The 16,664-nt window shown below is 33.9% G+C and overlaps 1 protein-coding gene across 2 annotated transcripts in view; it reads right to left on the reverse strand.

Moving 5' to 3' along the window:
* LOC129257599 (unconventional myosin-Va-like) overlaps positions 1-16,429 on the reverse strand; it is a 50,556-nt gene extending 34,127 nt beyond the window's left edge. For both annotated transcript variants that reach the window (XM_054895966.2, XM_054895967.2), the window contains exons 1-4: positions 15,858-16,429; positions 12,964-13,074; positions 12,332-12,500; positions 5,256-5,400 (exon numbers count right to left, since the gene is read on the reverse strand). In XM_054895966.2, the coding sequence (XP_054751941.2) occupies positions 5,256-5,400; positions 12,332-12,500; positions 12,964-13,074; positions 15,858-15,953 (521 nt within the window). In that variant the 5' untranslated portion in view covers positions 15,954-16,429. The remainder of the gene's footprint in view (positions 1-5,255; positions 5,401-12,331; positions 12,501-12,963; positions 13,075-15,857) is intronic.
* Positions 16,430-16,664: the final 235 nt, after the last annotated feature.

Genomic DNA, 16,664 nt, shown 5'->3' on the forward strand with positions numbered 1-16,664 from the left:
GCACCACACTATATCATGAAAAAAAAAGAACAAATCATCTTCTGAGCACCAATTGAAAATCAATGGTATCCTTTACAATGCAAATTTCCATCATCCATCTGACGGTAAACTGAAAATAGAAGGTTGATATTAACAAGGTGTAAATAATGATGATGTTGATATCATGACAAAATATCAAATGTTTCAGAATGAGAAATGGATACAACTTTTTACATTAACACAATCTGATTCATGTATTGTAAACACGCTTCTCAGATTTCTGCACAATGTCAATGACATGTGAAAGTTCCATATTATTTTCAAGAGAGGAAGGAAGATGAAGGGGCCAAGAAACACAGTGGGTTGCAGAAAATAAACTTCAGAAGGAAGAGATCCCTTAACTGCTCCAAGGTAAAAGTGGTTGCATCAAGAAAAGGGGAAAATATGGGATATGGGAGGAGAGGTGCAATGATATCATCACAGAAAAGGAAATACAAAAAAACAATGGTATAGAATAAGTCTTGTGAAAAAAATCATAAGTGACCCCTTTCAAATGTTGATAATAAGAAGATGATCATCATCATCATCATCACCATGATGATCATGATAATGATCATGATGATTATAGTGAATATGATGATGGTGATGATGACATTCATGTTTATGATAATGGTTATGATATGTAAAAGCGGTTATTGAACCTTTCAACTTGTGATGATGATGATGATGATGAGGAATACACATGTCTAAAACTACTTCATACTTTCCTTGATTTGATATTTTACACCATGTTGGTGACATGAAAACAGCATGTGGCCAAGGAATCAATAAAGTTCATGTATGTAATGTATGTTCCCTAAATTTCCAGCCAATTTCCTATCTTCAAATTATGAAGAGAGCTTGGATGAGACGGCAATTTTCTACCCAGGATTCTTGTTCATAAACATGATGAAAGAGAGGTCATTGATTTGTTTCATCTTTTAAGATGGGATGTCCCAATTACCTGGACCATATACCCGCCCATAATCAATCACTCTACGAACCAGGAGCGAGTGACACTGAAATACACTAAGGGATTTCATGTTAATGGAGGAGATCAATGAAGTTCATAGGCATCTCAATCAAAATGATATAAATATTTCATTATGTAATGAAATATCCCAATAGCTCCTTCCCTAAAAACAGAAGTGACATTGCATAGAAGTGTAAAATTACTGGATGAGAAAAAGCTCATGGGGATTATTTCCCTGAGATAAAATACTGCATTAAGTGAATAATTCAGAGAACAGATATTTTCATGATTTCTTTACTTTATCACATATTCATGACTTCAAATTCATTTTTATGTGCAGAAATGGCCATAGCAAAAAGGGGAAATTTTGGAGCGTTGAACTAGCAAAATTAGCGAAACATAAAAGTGCCTTAAAAGTTTCTGCTAATACAGTATTAATATATTTTTCAACTGTAATCCATGGTCTATTTTTCATGGTACATCTCTTTCCATTTTCTACCGATTTTATTTATAGATAGCATGACTTAACATTCTGGGGAGTATTTCATGCATGTTCTCAGTGACTTTTACTAAATTTGTTTTGAGCCAATCAGATGCAATGATTTCACTAGCTTACAACAGAAGTCAGGAAAAATAACTATTTGTTTCATGATGGACAATGCTACAGGAGACACACAAACCCAATCCCTGCAGTTGATCTTACTATAATGGATCAATGAAATACATGGCTTGCTTTGGACTTATGATTTACATCAACTGAATGAATTTACTCCCAATATCACAGGGTCTAAATATCATTCATATAATTGATAATCTGACACCTATTAAAACCATGCACCTGTTTGAAATCTAATTTTTGTATAAATCATGTGTTTACAGCTTATAGTTCATATGAAGTGATATTTTTTATATATTTATATATTTGCCAAAAAATAAAATATAATGATGTTTAGACCTTAAATTTTTTTTTTTAGTAAAAAAGTGCTCAAATTTGCTGAATCCGAAGCTCGTTGCATAAATCTTGGTATAAAATGCAACCTAAGATATCAAATGCACATCTTAAATGCATACTATCAATAGGCTTCATATCAAATTGCATCAAATAAAACATTATGCCTCAGTCACACAATCGAAACCAACTCCAGACCAACTGAACTATTACGCTGGACTATTACATTATTTCCAGTGATCTACCATCAGCCGGGGAGTCGGTTTGGTGGGTGTGACTGCAGCGTAAGATTAATGCAACAGGTAGTCTGCTGGCACAGACCCTGATAGACATTGACTTATTGTTCAGACATGCATTATATATGTAAATAGTTTTTGTTGTTCTGCTCTGAAGCGCCTTGAGCATCTAATCAAGATGGAAAGTGCACTATACAAATCTCATGTATTATTATTATTGAAACTTTGATCAACCATTGGTCTTCACACAAGACTAGCATATATACCGTAAACCTTGCTGTTTCAATTTCTAAATGAGAGGTGCCTTCTGTATCTGTACATCAGTCATTGAAGGCAGTGCATTCAGACCACTCGAGTGAAGGATTTACACAGCAGACTATGCAATAGGCATCACGCCATATATCAGCTGTGACTTCAGAGGACACAAGATGGGGTATTCCAGAAGGGTGCACTGGAAGGGATGCAGTACTGGGGAGCATTTAATGAAACAAACAGTGATTTTCACAGACTATTGTTTTAAGCTACCAAAATCCTTGCATCTGATTGGCTCAGAGCCAATTGGTCAGTGAAATTCATCGACTATTCGTTTTGTGAAACACTCCCAGGTGAATGGTGGCAAACACTCTCTGCATTGCACCTGGATAGGAGGATCATCAACTATAAATGGAGATTGAGCTCTTCATTCTCTGGTATCTGAAAGAAAGGAGACATCACTGCAGCTACATGTATGGAGAGTTATCAAAAGTTTGTGGAGCTTCATGCCTCGAAGATAAAATTTTACACATAAAACATTTTACAAAACCTAAATGAAAAATTATTTTTGGTATAGGGAAAGTGTAAAGTTATATGGACTCTACAGTATTCATGATTGGTAATATGTAAAATGAGAAAATACATTTACAGAAATATAGACCTAAATTCACAAATCCTAACTCCTGACCCATGGGTTATGTAGTTTTCAGGTAAGGTGTGCTTACATATATCCAGGTGCCTAAACTGTGAAAGGACAAATGATGATACTGCACTGCCAGCAAAATATATCAAATCTACGCTTAACACTATGGCTTAATCATAAGATTTGATCAATGTTTTTATTTGAATCTAGTCAGTCCATAGCTTATTTGGATTCTTTTACAAAATTTGCATGAATCATCAACAGCAAAAATCTTTACCATACCCCTGCATTCCCCATTGGTCCTTTCTCCATTCACGTGCCTAGTCAAACCCACATCTACCTTGGATTCTGCATAACCCATAGGTAATGGCTAACCCATCTTTGTGAATTCCAGGGATAATTTTTTTCAAGGAAGTCTGTATTCCTAGCTAAAACTACAGCCTAGGCATTACTGCAAAGATGCTACAAAGGTTAAAAGTCAATGGGGGTGTTTCACACAGATTTAAGTGCAACTAATATCACATTTAAATTCCCAACTGTGTGTGGCATAAAAAGCATCATCGAATGGGTCAGGTCATGTCTAGAGGACCGCTCTACAGCAGATCTATCAACGAGATAATGCAATCTATACAAAGTTTAAGCATGACTCTACTAAATTCACACTTAACTGTTGTTTCAAAATATTATAGGAAAATGAAACAAAAAATTAATGAATAGATCATAAAAATTAATTTCAGGTTCGTATCGAGGTACTGATCTGGAAATACAAAGAAAATTCTAAAGAGGATAAAACCCAAGAAATGAAAGGCTCAATGAGACATCACAATATCACAGAATATATCAAAGTTTTTGGTAGATGTTTGTGGTAGATGTTAGTGACAGATGCGATGCCATCAGGTTTCTCCAAGTGCTGTTGAGTGTCACATGGTGAGTAGAGAAAACTGTTGTTTCTAAATATTAAAGGAAAATGAAAAAAAATAATGAATAGATCATAAGCAAGATGATAAGATCCTTCAAATACACACCATTTACATCAAGATTTCAACATAATTGGGGAAAATTAAAATGTGATTCAGGGTTCCTTCCTAAAATATGTATCATTACTGGCATATTAAAAGGATCACTCAACAATAGAATCCCATTTACCAGGAATTTAGTTCTCATCATATGTTATACATAAAGGGAACTGCACAAAACTCCTGCATGACACCTGCAAATAATATTCTATGGTCAATGAAATGAGCCTTATCATTTTCATGCCCAATTCATCCTCCTTGAATATGAGTGGTGAGTCCCTTTAAGGCTCTGAACTATTAAAGGAAAAGTAGGCCTCTTGTGATAATGAATGTTGGTGGTCAATGCATTATGAAACGCATGAATTAACCTGCCTAGAATATGAGTGATGATTTCCTTTAAGGCTCTGAGGTAAGCAGGCTTTATACAGAGAGTGATGTAATGAATGTGTGTGCCTACTCACAGCCTACTGACTTGACATTCTGCTGCTTCATCACCAACAACTTCCTTTCTAAACAGATTCATTTCTTTTCTTCTTTATCCCGAGAGCCCAAGACAATATCATTGCTCTAATTTGACTGATCCCATTTTGTACAAGGTTTGAAAACCAAATCATGTAGTTTCTTTCCCATGGACTTTCACCTATATCATATCCTTACATCCCTGTGTGATGAAGTTGTATCCAATTAGGTCCCTCGTTAATTTAAAAAATATATATGCTTTCTCTTCAGTAGTCTGAACACCTTTAAACATAGAGAATGGTCTGAAAGTAAATTCCTTCACATGAAACTAATTACACTTTGATTTTATAAAGTCTCCTCAGATCTAACCATCAGGTCATTTCTTAAGCTTCCATAATGATAAAATGCCATTGCTGATCTGTCTCTCATCCCTTCTACATACCACCCCCTTCCCACTACAAAAGGGATAATATTCACTTGAAAGACATTATGAAACTCCAGTTGTTTGGGCAATAAGAAACATGTCTCCTATTGGATGATATTAAAAAGAGAGTAATCTAGATCTGGGGGTGTTTCATGAAAGTTGTCAGTGCTGATAATTTCAGTGAAATCCTTGGTTTTGATTGGCTGAGAGGCACTAGCTTCTGACTGTTACTAGGTAACTGTCAGAGAAATCCAACTTTCATGAAAGGATCCCCTGGATACCAACCGTGCCATTCTCTTGAAGGCTTCCTCGGCCACAGCAAAGATGTGAGGGTCCATGGATCCCATGTCCTGGCCATGGTAGGCTTGGATGACATCCTCACCGTAGAGTGGTAACTGTTCATATGGGTTGATAGCCACCAGTACAATACCTATGAAGGGTTGGGTGGGAAAGGAGGAAAGAAAGGAACACCAGACAAATTAGATTCTTCATTTTGGTAGCACTTCTAAATTTTAGAGGGTATATTTAATGAAAGCAAACAGGCTTAACTTAGCAAAATTGATGGGACAGAACAAAGGGGGCACCTTGGACTTCAAAATTTTCAAGTGAAATAGCATTGCTTTATAACTACAGGTGTGACATACACTAATGGAAATTCATATATTAGGTAAGCACTATAGTGAAAAGTTAACAAGTAAACTCAAAATTTCTTTAATAGAGTCTTTTTGCACAGACTGAGACTATATGTGAATATGTGAATAATATATGTGAAGCAATATTTTATAATGTGAGGGAAAGAAAGTACAAAAAAGTATCATATGTTTGAAATATAAAGGACTCTGTTAAAGGACAAGTCCACCCCAACAAAAAGTTGATTTGAATAAAAAGAGAAAAATCCAACAAGCATAACACTGAAAATTTCATCAAAATCAGAAATAAGAAAGTTATGACATTTTAAAGTTTTGCTTAATTCTCAAAACAGTTATATGCACATCCTGGCTGGTATGCAAATGAGGAGACTATGACGTCATCCACTCACTGAGTGTTATTTTGTATTTTATTACATGAAATATGAAATATTCTAATTTTCTCCTCCTTGTCAAGTGAAACAAAGTTTTATTTCTCCCTGAACAAGTGGAATTACCATTATTTCAACAGTTTATGGTTAAGTTAAGTTGGTCCTTATTGTCAAATTTGTAAAAATTAAAATATTGTATTATTCAAACAATAAAAAACAAAAGAAATAGTGAGTGGTTGACATCATCAACTGACTCACCTAGTTGTGCATATCACTGTTTTGTGAAAAATAAGTGAAATTTTAAAATGTCATAACTTTCTTATTTTTCATCCGATTTTGATGAAATTGTCAGCACTATGCTAGTTTGATTTTTCTCTATTTATTCAAGTCAGCATTTTCCTGGGGTGGACTTGACCTTAAAGCATTATATTGGTATAATTGTCAAACAGGGGAGTTATAAGTGGCCTAACTTTACCTTGACCATGTAATGTTCAGGGGGTCTTACATGGTAAAACTTGACCTTGACCATGTAAAATTAGTCAAGGTTACTAAGGATTATCCTTCCAGAGGTCTGGATCAGATGATCTATCTCTGAAAGTGTAAAAACCACTAAATGACAAGAAATGTCCTTCTGTGTTCTATTTATTTTGCAACAGTTGTTTGTTATCAATTATTAATCATAGGAGACTTGTGGGAGCATGATATATGAAGTGTAAATTTCATAGGAGGGTTAGTCATATGGGAAAGCCATTCATTGGCATGCCTGGTGCCTGCTTGGCATCATAAGTACAGTCAGATATAGGTCATCAACCTCTTCCTAAATTAATCACTATCTTGGACTTGCAATATCACATAGTATATTGTATTGCATACTATTCAACGGTTAATAGGCCTATATATTATAAGCAAGAAAGAAAATCAGGCAATATCCTAAGGTTTTCATAGGCAACATACAGGGAAGGTAGTTTGATCATGTTAATATTGGGAACGTTTGGCTGAAAGCCAATATGATAAAGGGCAATTTCAAGAATGAACATTGGACATCTTACTAGATTTGTATTTGTTTTCTAGTTCAATTCAATTCAATCTTTATTTCGCAAATAGGATAAAAATACAAAGAAACATCAAATAATGTGATTAGATAACAAAATAAATTGCGCGGCTTTCCATGAAGGTTATAAGAAACCTGTAAGGCTGGATCGCCAGCCATAGGGAAAGCTGTAATGCTCTTGAATCACCATAGATTGAGCAGTTCAAGAAGTGAAGTAACGATGGAGAAAAAAAAGGGGATTTATGGTTTTAAAAAAATAGATGGATACTTCAGTTACTACCAAATACCATATATTAAAACAGATGTAAGCAATAACAATTATTCCATGTGCCTGCATTTCTTCCCACAAAAATAAACAACTTTTCATAGTTATAAAGGAGAATATATACTCTTATTGACAGACTGATCAGAGTATTTTTAATTACTTTAAAAAAAATCATATTCTTAACAATGTGAGGGGACTTGATATCAATCATATTTCCAATTATCTAGCTTGATCGAAACTGTCATGTTTAAGCTTAATCCTATGTACTCAGAACATGCTCCATATACTGGTAGTTAAATATTCAGAGTTCGGCTACACAATGGTGGCGATCCTGTAATCGAAAGCCTGTGAAAATCCCTCCCTTGAGTCACTGTGCAAAAATAGATCTTGGGTACAGTAGTATGCCATAATGGCCCATCGTCATTGCAATGCAGGTTTACTTTAAAGGCTACAAAGAGACATTCTAGCAAGTTAAGGACCAATCATCAATGCTAATAGCATTATATTCCAAAGATATAAAGATTTGGGTAACAGTTAAAATTTAGGACAGTGTTTCCACATTCCAGGCAATCGCAGAAATTCTGGGAAATCTTGACCTTTTCCAGATAATTTTCAGGGAATTAAAACAAAAATTGAGGTAATTCTGAGAAATCAGAAAACTGAACTGAAGGCAATATTTCAATATTTTCATGAAAATCATAGAATTTGCCTTATTGTTTAGCTCATAAATTATTATAGATCTGTCCCTATTTCATTCAGAAAGTGCATCGAAAAGGGTCTTAAATTCTTTATATTCTGGCAATAATGCTAGTTACAGGCTTGCTGTATTCTCATCCAAACTTTGTAGTTTATTAAATCAAATATTCTAGGAATTGTAAGGTTGGAATTTTAGATGACACTAACATGCAATTCCAGTTACCAACCCTTTTGCAAAGCTTTTAATAATTTTGGAAACTAGTTTAAACTGTGGAAACACAGGCTTAGAATGAGATGTAGTGTTTGGTGAAGTTAAACAGGAATTCCAGTTAGGAACATTACAAAATCAGTTTTTTAAGAATCCAACTAATGAAACCTTAAGTATATTCACATACAGATAAAAAATGGTGTCAATTGTTCAGTTCAATCTCTAATCAAACCCTAAATGGAACAATGTTGCAAATTTGCCAAAAAAAAGTACAGTAGGTATCAAGTGACCCTGAACAAGTAGCAAAGACCATGACAACAAACGAAGTTGTTCTGATAAATTTTGTCAAGACAACTGAGGCATCTCTTGTTATTTTGAGTAAGTCATCGAGTCAAGGTCTATGACATCTCTGAAACTAGTTGCTTCCTTCCTGATCACTTCACACTTTCTTTAGGGGTATGGCACCTTTTCTGCTCAATCTATTTTGAAGTGTCTATCACGTTAACTCAAGGTAAACTCTTATATCCCCTAGAGATAGTCCTAATATAATCTCTTAGGATAAGAATATCACTGTGTATGAGGTTTTTTTTTTCATAGTTAAAAACCAGTTTAGCTTTGGTAAAGGGTCAAAGGTGTAGCAGCCTTTGGAACATTCAACTGTTATTTATTGTGTAAATATGAATTTACCGGTTTCTTTTATCAGCACCCACTCTATGCTATATTTTTATGTTTCTTTGAAAATATTCCTTTGAAAACTTACTTACTTGTAGTGATTTTAGTATTCTTTGTCGAATTTATTTACATCTATATTTTGTAGTTGTTTATATGTATAAAGTGTATAGAATGTTTATATCCATAATCAACTGTTGCTGCACGAGCACCTTGAGCGTCTCTGGACGGTGTGTGCGCTCAATGAGACATCCCTCTTATTATTATTTATCATCATCATTATTATTACAAATTTAGTGATTAGATATCAAAAAGCTTCTAAAGAACGATTATATGAAGTTTTCAGCGCATTCCATGCTTGAGAATTGGTTCTATATCAAAAGATACACACAAATTTAATATGATTGGGTACCTGATCAAAATAGATTTTCAGGTAACATGAAAAAAGTAAAATTCCAACAAACACATTTTTATTTTATATCCAAGGCATCTTAAATGTTTTAGGATAGAATCGACATGATAGTTAAATGCTCTTTTGGGCAATTAACCAAAAACCTAAAGTCAGCTTTGATATCAGCGTCATAGTCCGTCTAGTAAGTACTTTTCATGAAGTCTATATTTTCCCAATTTTTTATAATTTCACATAAATGGTCAACAAACTGAATGTATAGGCATATATGAAGTTAAAAAGTTGTTGATAGCCTTATTGCTCTCAAAAAGTCATAGTAATGCTAGCAAGAGACAGAATGACATTATCCTTTAATATTTTAAATAGAGAAGTCTCTCAACAGTCATAACTAACACTCTGAAATAATGTGAAAGTATCCTTCTTGACAAAATGTACAGGAGTATGAATATCGGACCACCCAGACTCTTTCCCACTGGGGCTTTTTATACTTCCTCTGAATCAGATCATACAATAATCAGATACTTGTCACTCTTTCATTATGCCACTGGCCTGTAACAACTGGAAATGATCACAATGGCCACTGAAGTATCTGCCAGTCATAATCAATTGCTTGTAGCTATTTTCATTAGAAATTACCAAAAAATAACATTGAAGACACACTGTCCAGCAATGTGATACCTATCCTGTAATCTAGGAGGCAGCAGCAGCTTTTGTCTTTGCCTTTATACGAGTCTGAAACTGTTACGCAAAATGTCAGCAATTGTCTGATATGGAGTATGAAAGCCACCAGCTATACACTCCGGATGTCTCCGGTCTTAAAAACCTGCATTGATAAAGTTGATAAATTTATAGAAAACAAGTAACGCAAGACCTGAGTGTATAGGCAGTGGCTGCTTCACATCCAAGTTTTGTAGTCTTCTGTATCAGACTATTGCTGACATTTTGCATAATTTAGCATCAGACTCAAACAGGATATGTGATACCCTATATTTTCAGCAGTGTAAACAATCCTGAAAGAATCTTCAGGAATTATCAAGAATAGAATTAACAAATAATTAGCCAGTTTCTTTATAGAATCTAGGCATACAGCAGATAGTTCAACATTGACATTTTTTTGCAGTAATAGATCTGCACTGATTTTTTCTTTTTTTTTTGTTACATCTGCCTTCAGTTATTTCCATTTTTGTGTATTTTTTGTTTCTAATTGTTCTGGTACAAAAAATGTATGCTTCAATAATGCAAAAGATAACATCTATTGCATTCTGCTAGATCAGTGACAGATTTAATTCATTGAATTCAAATACCCTCTTTCACATGAATTCACATCAGTTTATCTTTTTTATATCAATTTGAAAGGATTTAACTTTTCTTTTCAGCTGTCATGGCTCAGGACATGAAAATACTATAAAATACAAAAGCTATGGAATTACTATAGCTCCATTCATTCATTTTGATCAACGTCACAAGGCTAGAAAAGCTTTGCAATCCATGATAGCATTGTTAAATTTGTTTTGTAAACTGGCCTCTTACTCTGTAAAAAAACAAAAACAAATGGAACCTGTCAATCAGCTAAATTGGAAACACCCAGTTTTACCCAGATTTAAAATTGAATGGGATTTAGGCTTGACACAAGGATTAGATCCATCTGGACAAACTGTGACGGTGTCTGAAACCATCAAAATACAAAATGAAATTTAATAAAACAACACTTGATTTACAGCTTGCCAAATTATTAAGCTATAATTTGGATATGTATTTGCTTGTTTTTGTGATATCAAGAACAGGTTGTGGATTAAGTTTAAGCAAGTTCTCTCGCTTCTCCGATAAAAATATAATAAAAGTCTTTCTATGCCCAATCATTAACTTTACTTGTAAAGGGATGCATTAGGTAACAAGAAAAAAGAGAATCAGTTCTTATTAGTTTACCAAAGAAAGATTTGTATTATTTCATGAAATGGTGGACTGGGATGTGATGCAGAATATTCCCAAAGGATGGAATTCACAAAGGTGGTTTAAGTTTAGACCATGGACTGACTATTCAATGTTTGTGGCATATGTACAGCTCATTTGTGTATGCACTTGTAATGATCCTGTATATCCTGGTGAAGAATGTATATGTTTGTTAAAACATGCTAGATTTGCACTTGTCATGGTTTTGAGAATGGACAAATATATGCAAGTTTATAAAATTCAATTTTTCTAAGCCTGCACTAGTTCCTATGTTCTGTCAGCTCAATTTTTATTCCATTTTATATCAACTAAAATATAACTCCTTCTATTATCCCTTGTAAAATATGGACTCATATGAAAGGGGTATACTCATTGGATATGTCGAGATTTATTATTAGAGGATTCATAGAAACTTTCATTGTATCATTAATGTAAAATCTCATCAGTTTATTACATCCTATCTCCTATTCAGGTATGTTGAATATGTATATGTATCATACTATGCTTGCACATAATGAGAACATATTGTTGCCATCTGCAACACCCAATTTTTTTTTTAAATTATCACATGGAGTGCAGTCGAATTTGTTCTAAGCACTAGTGAATGTCTCTACACATAATCTCCCCTCTTTCTATATGTAGTGTCTAATGCAATGAAAATAGAATATGAAATAATAAAGAATAATATACATTCTAAATCAAATGGATTTGAAATAAAATCCACACTGGCTAAGAATGGTGACCAGCCGAACACTGGATTTAGATTGAATAAAAGATTTGAATTCCAAGCTCTAAGACTAGAATTCAAATTTTCAAAAACATTGACATTCAAAAATAGTTTCACTGGTCACTAGTCACAGCATATCAGGGTCACATTTAAAAAAAGTTATAATTATAGTAACTTTGTCATCCAATGGTAACTTTCGTGGAATCCTTAATTCTGATCGGTTGTTGAGCCTATTGGATGGCAAATGTACTGTAAGAGTAACTTTTATACAACAGGACCCTGGATTTATTTCAAATCTATTTTAATTCAAAGTGTAAGATTGAAGTTCTTTAACACTAGCTCCTGCTGATCCCACCAGGAATACCTACCACAATATGTATAGATGGCTGTGTTTCTGATAAATCTTTCATTGAGGTTATAGAGTACTGCAGGCTCATGGAGGTAACTGAGTGATGTCAGATCATTCTCTCCTATCAGGATCTCAGGATTCCGAAGGGGTGGCAAGTCTTCTTTGCTCCTGATCTTGATTGTGGCCGTCTGCAGATATATTGCATACAGTTCAAATGTAAAAGTAGAAACGTGAATTAATGACATAGTAAAGGATATCTCATAAGAAACAGGATACCTGTTAGTCATATCTTCAAATAAATTCATGTTTTAAAGGTCCCCACTGGACAATATATCAACCTTATTAACTATAAAACAATGGAAAATATTTGTTATAGTCTAGGTCTTGAAGTATTTATGATTTATTCGAGGTGCTCAAATGTGGGGACTCCTGATAATGCATGTGACATTCACTATATAAGAAAGTCTTATAGAAGAATAATTATTACCTTTTAACAGCTTCCTTTCTGTAGAAATCTGAACTGCAAAAGCAGTCTGTTACTTTTATTCTATGACTTCCTCCTTCTGGCAGAGATGCCAATTTTGGCAAACTTTCTTGATTGTTTTAAAAATCTCTATTGTTATTTCTTTGAAGTGATAGGATCATACTCACATCACCATCTTCAAGCTCGACTGCTAATGTCTTATCTTCAGCCTTGAAGTCTTTGATGAGTTCTCCTCCTTTCCATACTGTCTCAGGGTCCCTCACCCATACACGGGCTCCCTGAATAATAAAATAAGATCAAAATAAAAGTTAAAAAAACTTGTTGATATTGTAAGTAAAAGCATCAATAAGATGTGGTGCACATTAGGTTGGTCTGTCATAGCAAATGTAGTCTATAAAATCATCCTTCTATAATGTTTAAACCAATATTTCATGGTAAACATTTTGATTTAAAAGAAAAGTATGGTAGGATGAAATGATCTGGTTCCATCAATTACTTGTTTATTAGAAGAAAAAAAAGCTAGGATATCTCTTCACAACTACTTTTGGATAATGTTCACATTTCACAATCATATTTTTAAAAGGTTAAAACTTGAATTATATACATGTATATTCCATTTATATGTAGCTATTATGTTTCTTTCATGAAATACCCTTTATATCTTCCTTGACTGGTATAAAGCAAAATACAATAAAAACAGTCATTTTGTGTCATTACCATCATATGCTTTTCATCAATATTTTGTAAACATCATAAATTCACAATATCTTCACAAATGACTCTAAGCACGACCACTTCAAGCTCTTTATTCAATCACGGAATCATCATCATCATGCAATTTCCATGCTTACACAACACAATCTTCACATCATAAGACAAGATCCAAAACAGATTTCCTAAGTATCTAATAATCTAGAAAAGGGCATCAAAATTCACACCGAAAAGTTCAACTTGAGGTAACTAATTCCTCAACAGCCGATACTTCCTCATCATAATAGTGCAATCATTATCCCTTACACATGATTATTAAACACATTCCCAATTAGAGCTTCTAGAATATCAAACTTCTATCATTCTATGGACAATTTCAAACAAGCCTGGATGCATAGATCCATGGAAGTATCATACTGCTAAGCAATTGAGATGATTTATTTATTTATTTATTGATATATTCATATTCCACAATCATCAAAGTACATTTATAATAAATCATTTTTTACAATGAAAAAATGCATAACACATGCAGGATTGAAACGTAGCAATGAAATGAAAAAAAGTGGAGGGGCCTACTAAGAAGCAAAGCTTGTAAAATGTAGACCCCCTATCAAAATTTTATACAAGGGTAATATGATATAAGTAGAGTAAAATAATCAGCAAAATTATATAAAATTATATAGATATAAACACTGTAACACAAATGTATATACACTATATACAAAATTAAATATTGACTTTAAAATAATCAATACTACCGTGGATAAGTATGAAGTTCACAAAATATTTGATTGAATCAATTAGAATTCAGAAGAAATTTTTGATGAGTAATTTAAATCGGTTCAGATTAGCTGCCTCTTTTATTACTCTGTCCAGAGAATTCCAGAGTTTTGGTCCTGTGAAAAATACAGTTTTGCTAGAAAATACTGTTCTACTTTTGGGTAAGTGATAGTCATTTGATCATTATCATACTGTTACATTTGATAAATAAGCAATTGTAAATTAATACTTGTATGTCATAAAAGACTACGAAGCAAAAGAGAAAGAGGAGTTTGGACCGTTCCTAAATGGGCAATAAGTATATACCGGTAATTTTTTCCTTTAAGACCAAACTACAGAAGTTACAGAGAAAGATAACTGCCAGATGAAATTCTTGAAAAATCATGGTGCATTGTTTTATCATCACAGATCAAGATTTAGTAAGTTCTAACATACAGTTGAAGCCGGAACTTTTGGTTGGCCAAACATTAAGATACCATCAAACTAGCTGGCCAAACATTAAGATACAATCAAACTAGCTGAAAACCTAACTACACAATTATCCCAAAATCACCATTACAGATATGACTTTAAGCAATAAAGTATCTTCTTCTTCATAGATCGACACACTTTTATTACATTATTGTTGAGAAATTAATTTATAGAAGAATAATTTGGCAAGGAAATTCTTAAGAACATAGTGGTGGTGGTGATTTTGTTGAATTTTGTTCAAATTTTGTGACTGTCACAGCAACTGGAATTAATTTTGATATTGACAAGATTTTCTGAGGAAGAATTAATGCAAGGGATGAAATAACTTTGCATAATAAGACTTCTTTCCATTTCTTCATTTGAATTACATTTACAATTTTTGTTTGTCACTTTCGTACAGTATTGTGCATGATTGCATGAATTCATGTGCTTTACATCATGTGATGATTAATGGCATAATGCGATTAGGAAACGGCAAGAACATGTTCAGATTTTGGGGGTATTCTCACCTCTTCTCTCTCTTTCTCTCATTCTCTCTCCTCAACTCTCTTCCTCCTCTGTCTCTCTTGAACCTCTCCATCCCTCTCTTTCCTGTTTTCCCTCTTAACATATATGTTTTAATTAACTGTATTCATAGTTTTTCATTGTCAATCACCTTTTTTCACACATTTCATGTCAACCTCCTCTATTTAATAGTCAAACTTTGATATATAGTGTTATTGATATGAATATACTGTATGTTTTTATTATTATCATCATTTTTGCCCAGGCCAGAACTTGTAATCATCTATCATAAGACTGAATTGTTGCATGAAAGATATATCACCAACTCAACAGTGAATAATTATCACATTGTTAGATAACAATACTTTAAAATTTATATCTTTGTAACTTCCCTTTGATAATTTCTACTAGCCATTATGATTATGGCCACTCCCTCACTCCACCCCACCCCCAATAGGTAAAGAGTAGCAGGGCAAGTTAAATGCCTTGAAGCTTGCCAAGAACATTATCAGGATGGTGAAATGTCTACAGCTCCAGATTCCATGAAAACTGAATGAAAAATCAATGAGAACATGTGCAGCCTAGTACTTACTCTGTGATAACTTTCAATATCAACCGGTGAATAGTTCGCAGAACGGTGGCGCCCTGTCCAGTCAATTTCTCTCACACTTTTTATATGTCTCAACATTATGATTCTAAATGCCTCAGTATGAGCAAATTCTACAATAACCTCTCAAAGTGGTAATTGTCCTCTCCCTTCCTTTAGTGTTTTGTTAACGTCCAAGCACTATACAAGAAGAAATGAATTCATTCTCGAGAAGAAAGTTATGTAGAATATGATCCATGTATCCCGTATGAGTGCTCCCGGAGAGTGTCTGTCTCTGATGCTGGTGGTTAGCTGTGACAAAAACAGGTGACAGTTCACTGCTTGACTTCCTTCCTCGTTAGCTACAACATTTCCACCATAAATTAACACAATCCCCCAAAGTTCGGTAGATCGAGTCCCCCTGTAGTCAATTTCTCAAGGTTATACAAAGATGTTCTTCAACAGTTGGTCTATGATATATTCAGCCTAATCAAGAACTTGTTGGTTAATAATAGAAAACAACAGGGCCACAGGGAATAAAACAACGCAGGATAAAAACAAGATAGTCTGTGACTGCCACTTGGTGAGCTTATCAGGATCACGTTGTAGAATAGATGATGAATTTCAAGCGGATTAACAAATTATTAGTCATAATCTAAAGGCTGAGTGAGGCTTTAATTCATGTGTGAGAGGGCCCTGATATCTGTATTCCGCAGAAAATGAAGTTTCGGAGGAGGGTCGCCTTATCTTTCTAGAGCGACATAATCTGAGAGATCACTATCTACCATGGTAATGGGGCTGATAATACACATG

This window comes from Lytechinus pictus, chromosome 3 (assembly GCF_037042905.1).
Source record: "Lytechinus pictus isolate F3 Inbred chromosome 3, Lp3.0, whole genome shotgun sequence".
Taxonomy (NCBI): Eukaryota; Metazoa; Echinodermata; class Echinoidea; order Temnopleuroida; family Toxopneustidae; genus Lytechinus; species Lytechinus pictus.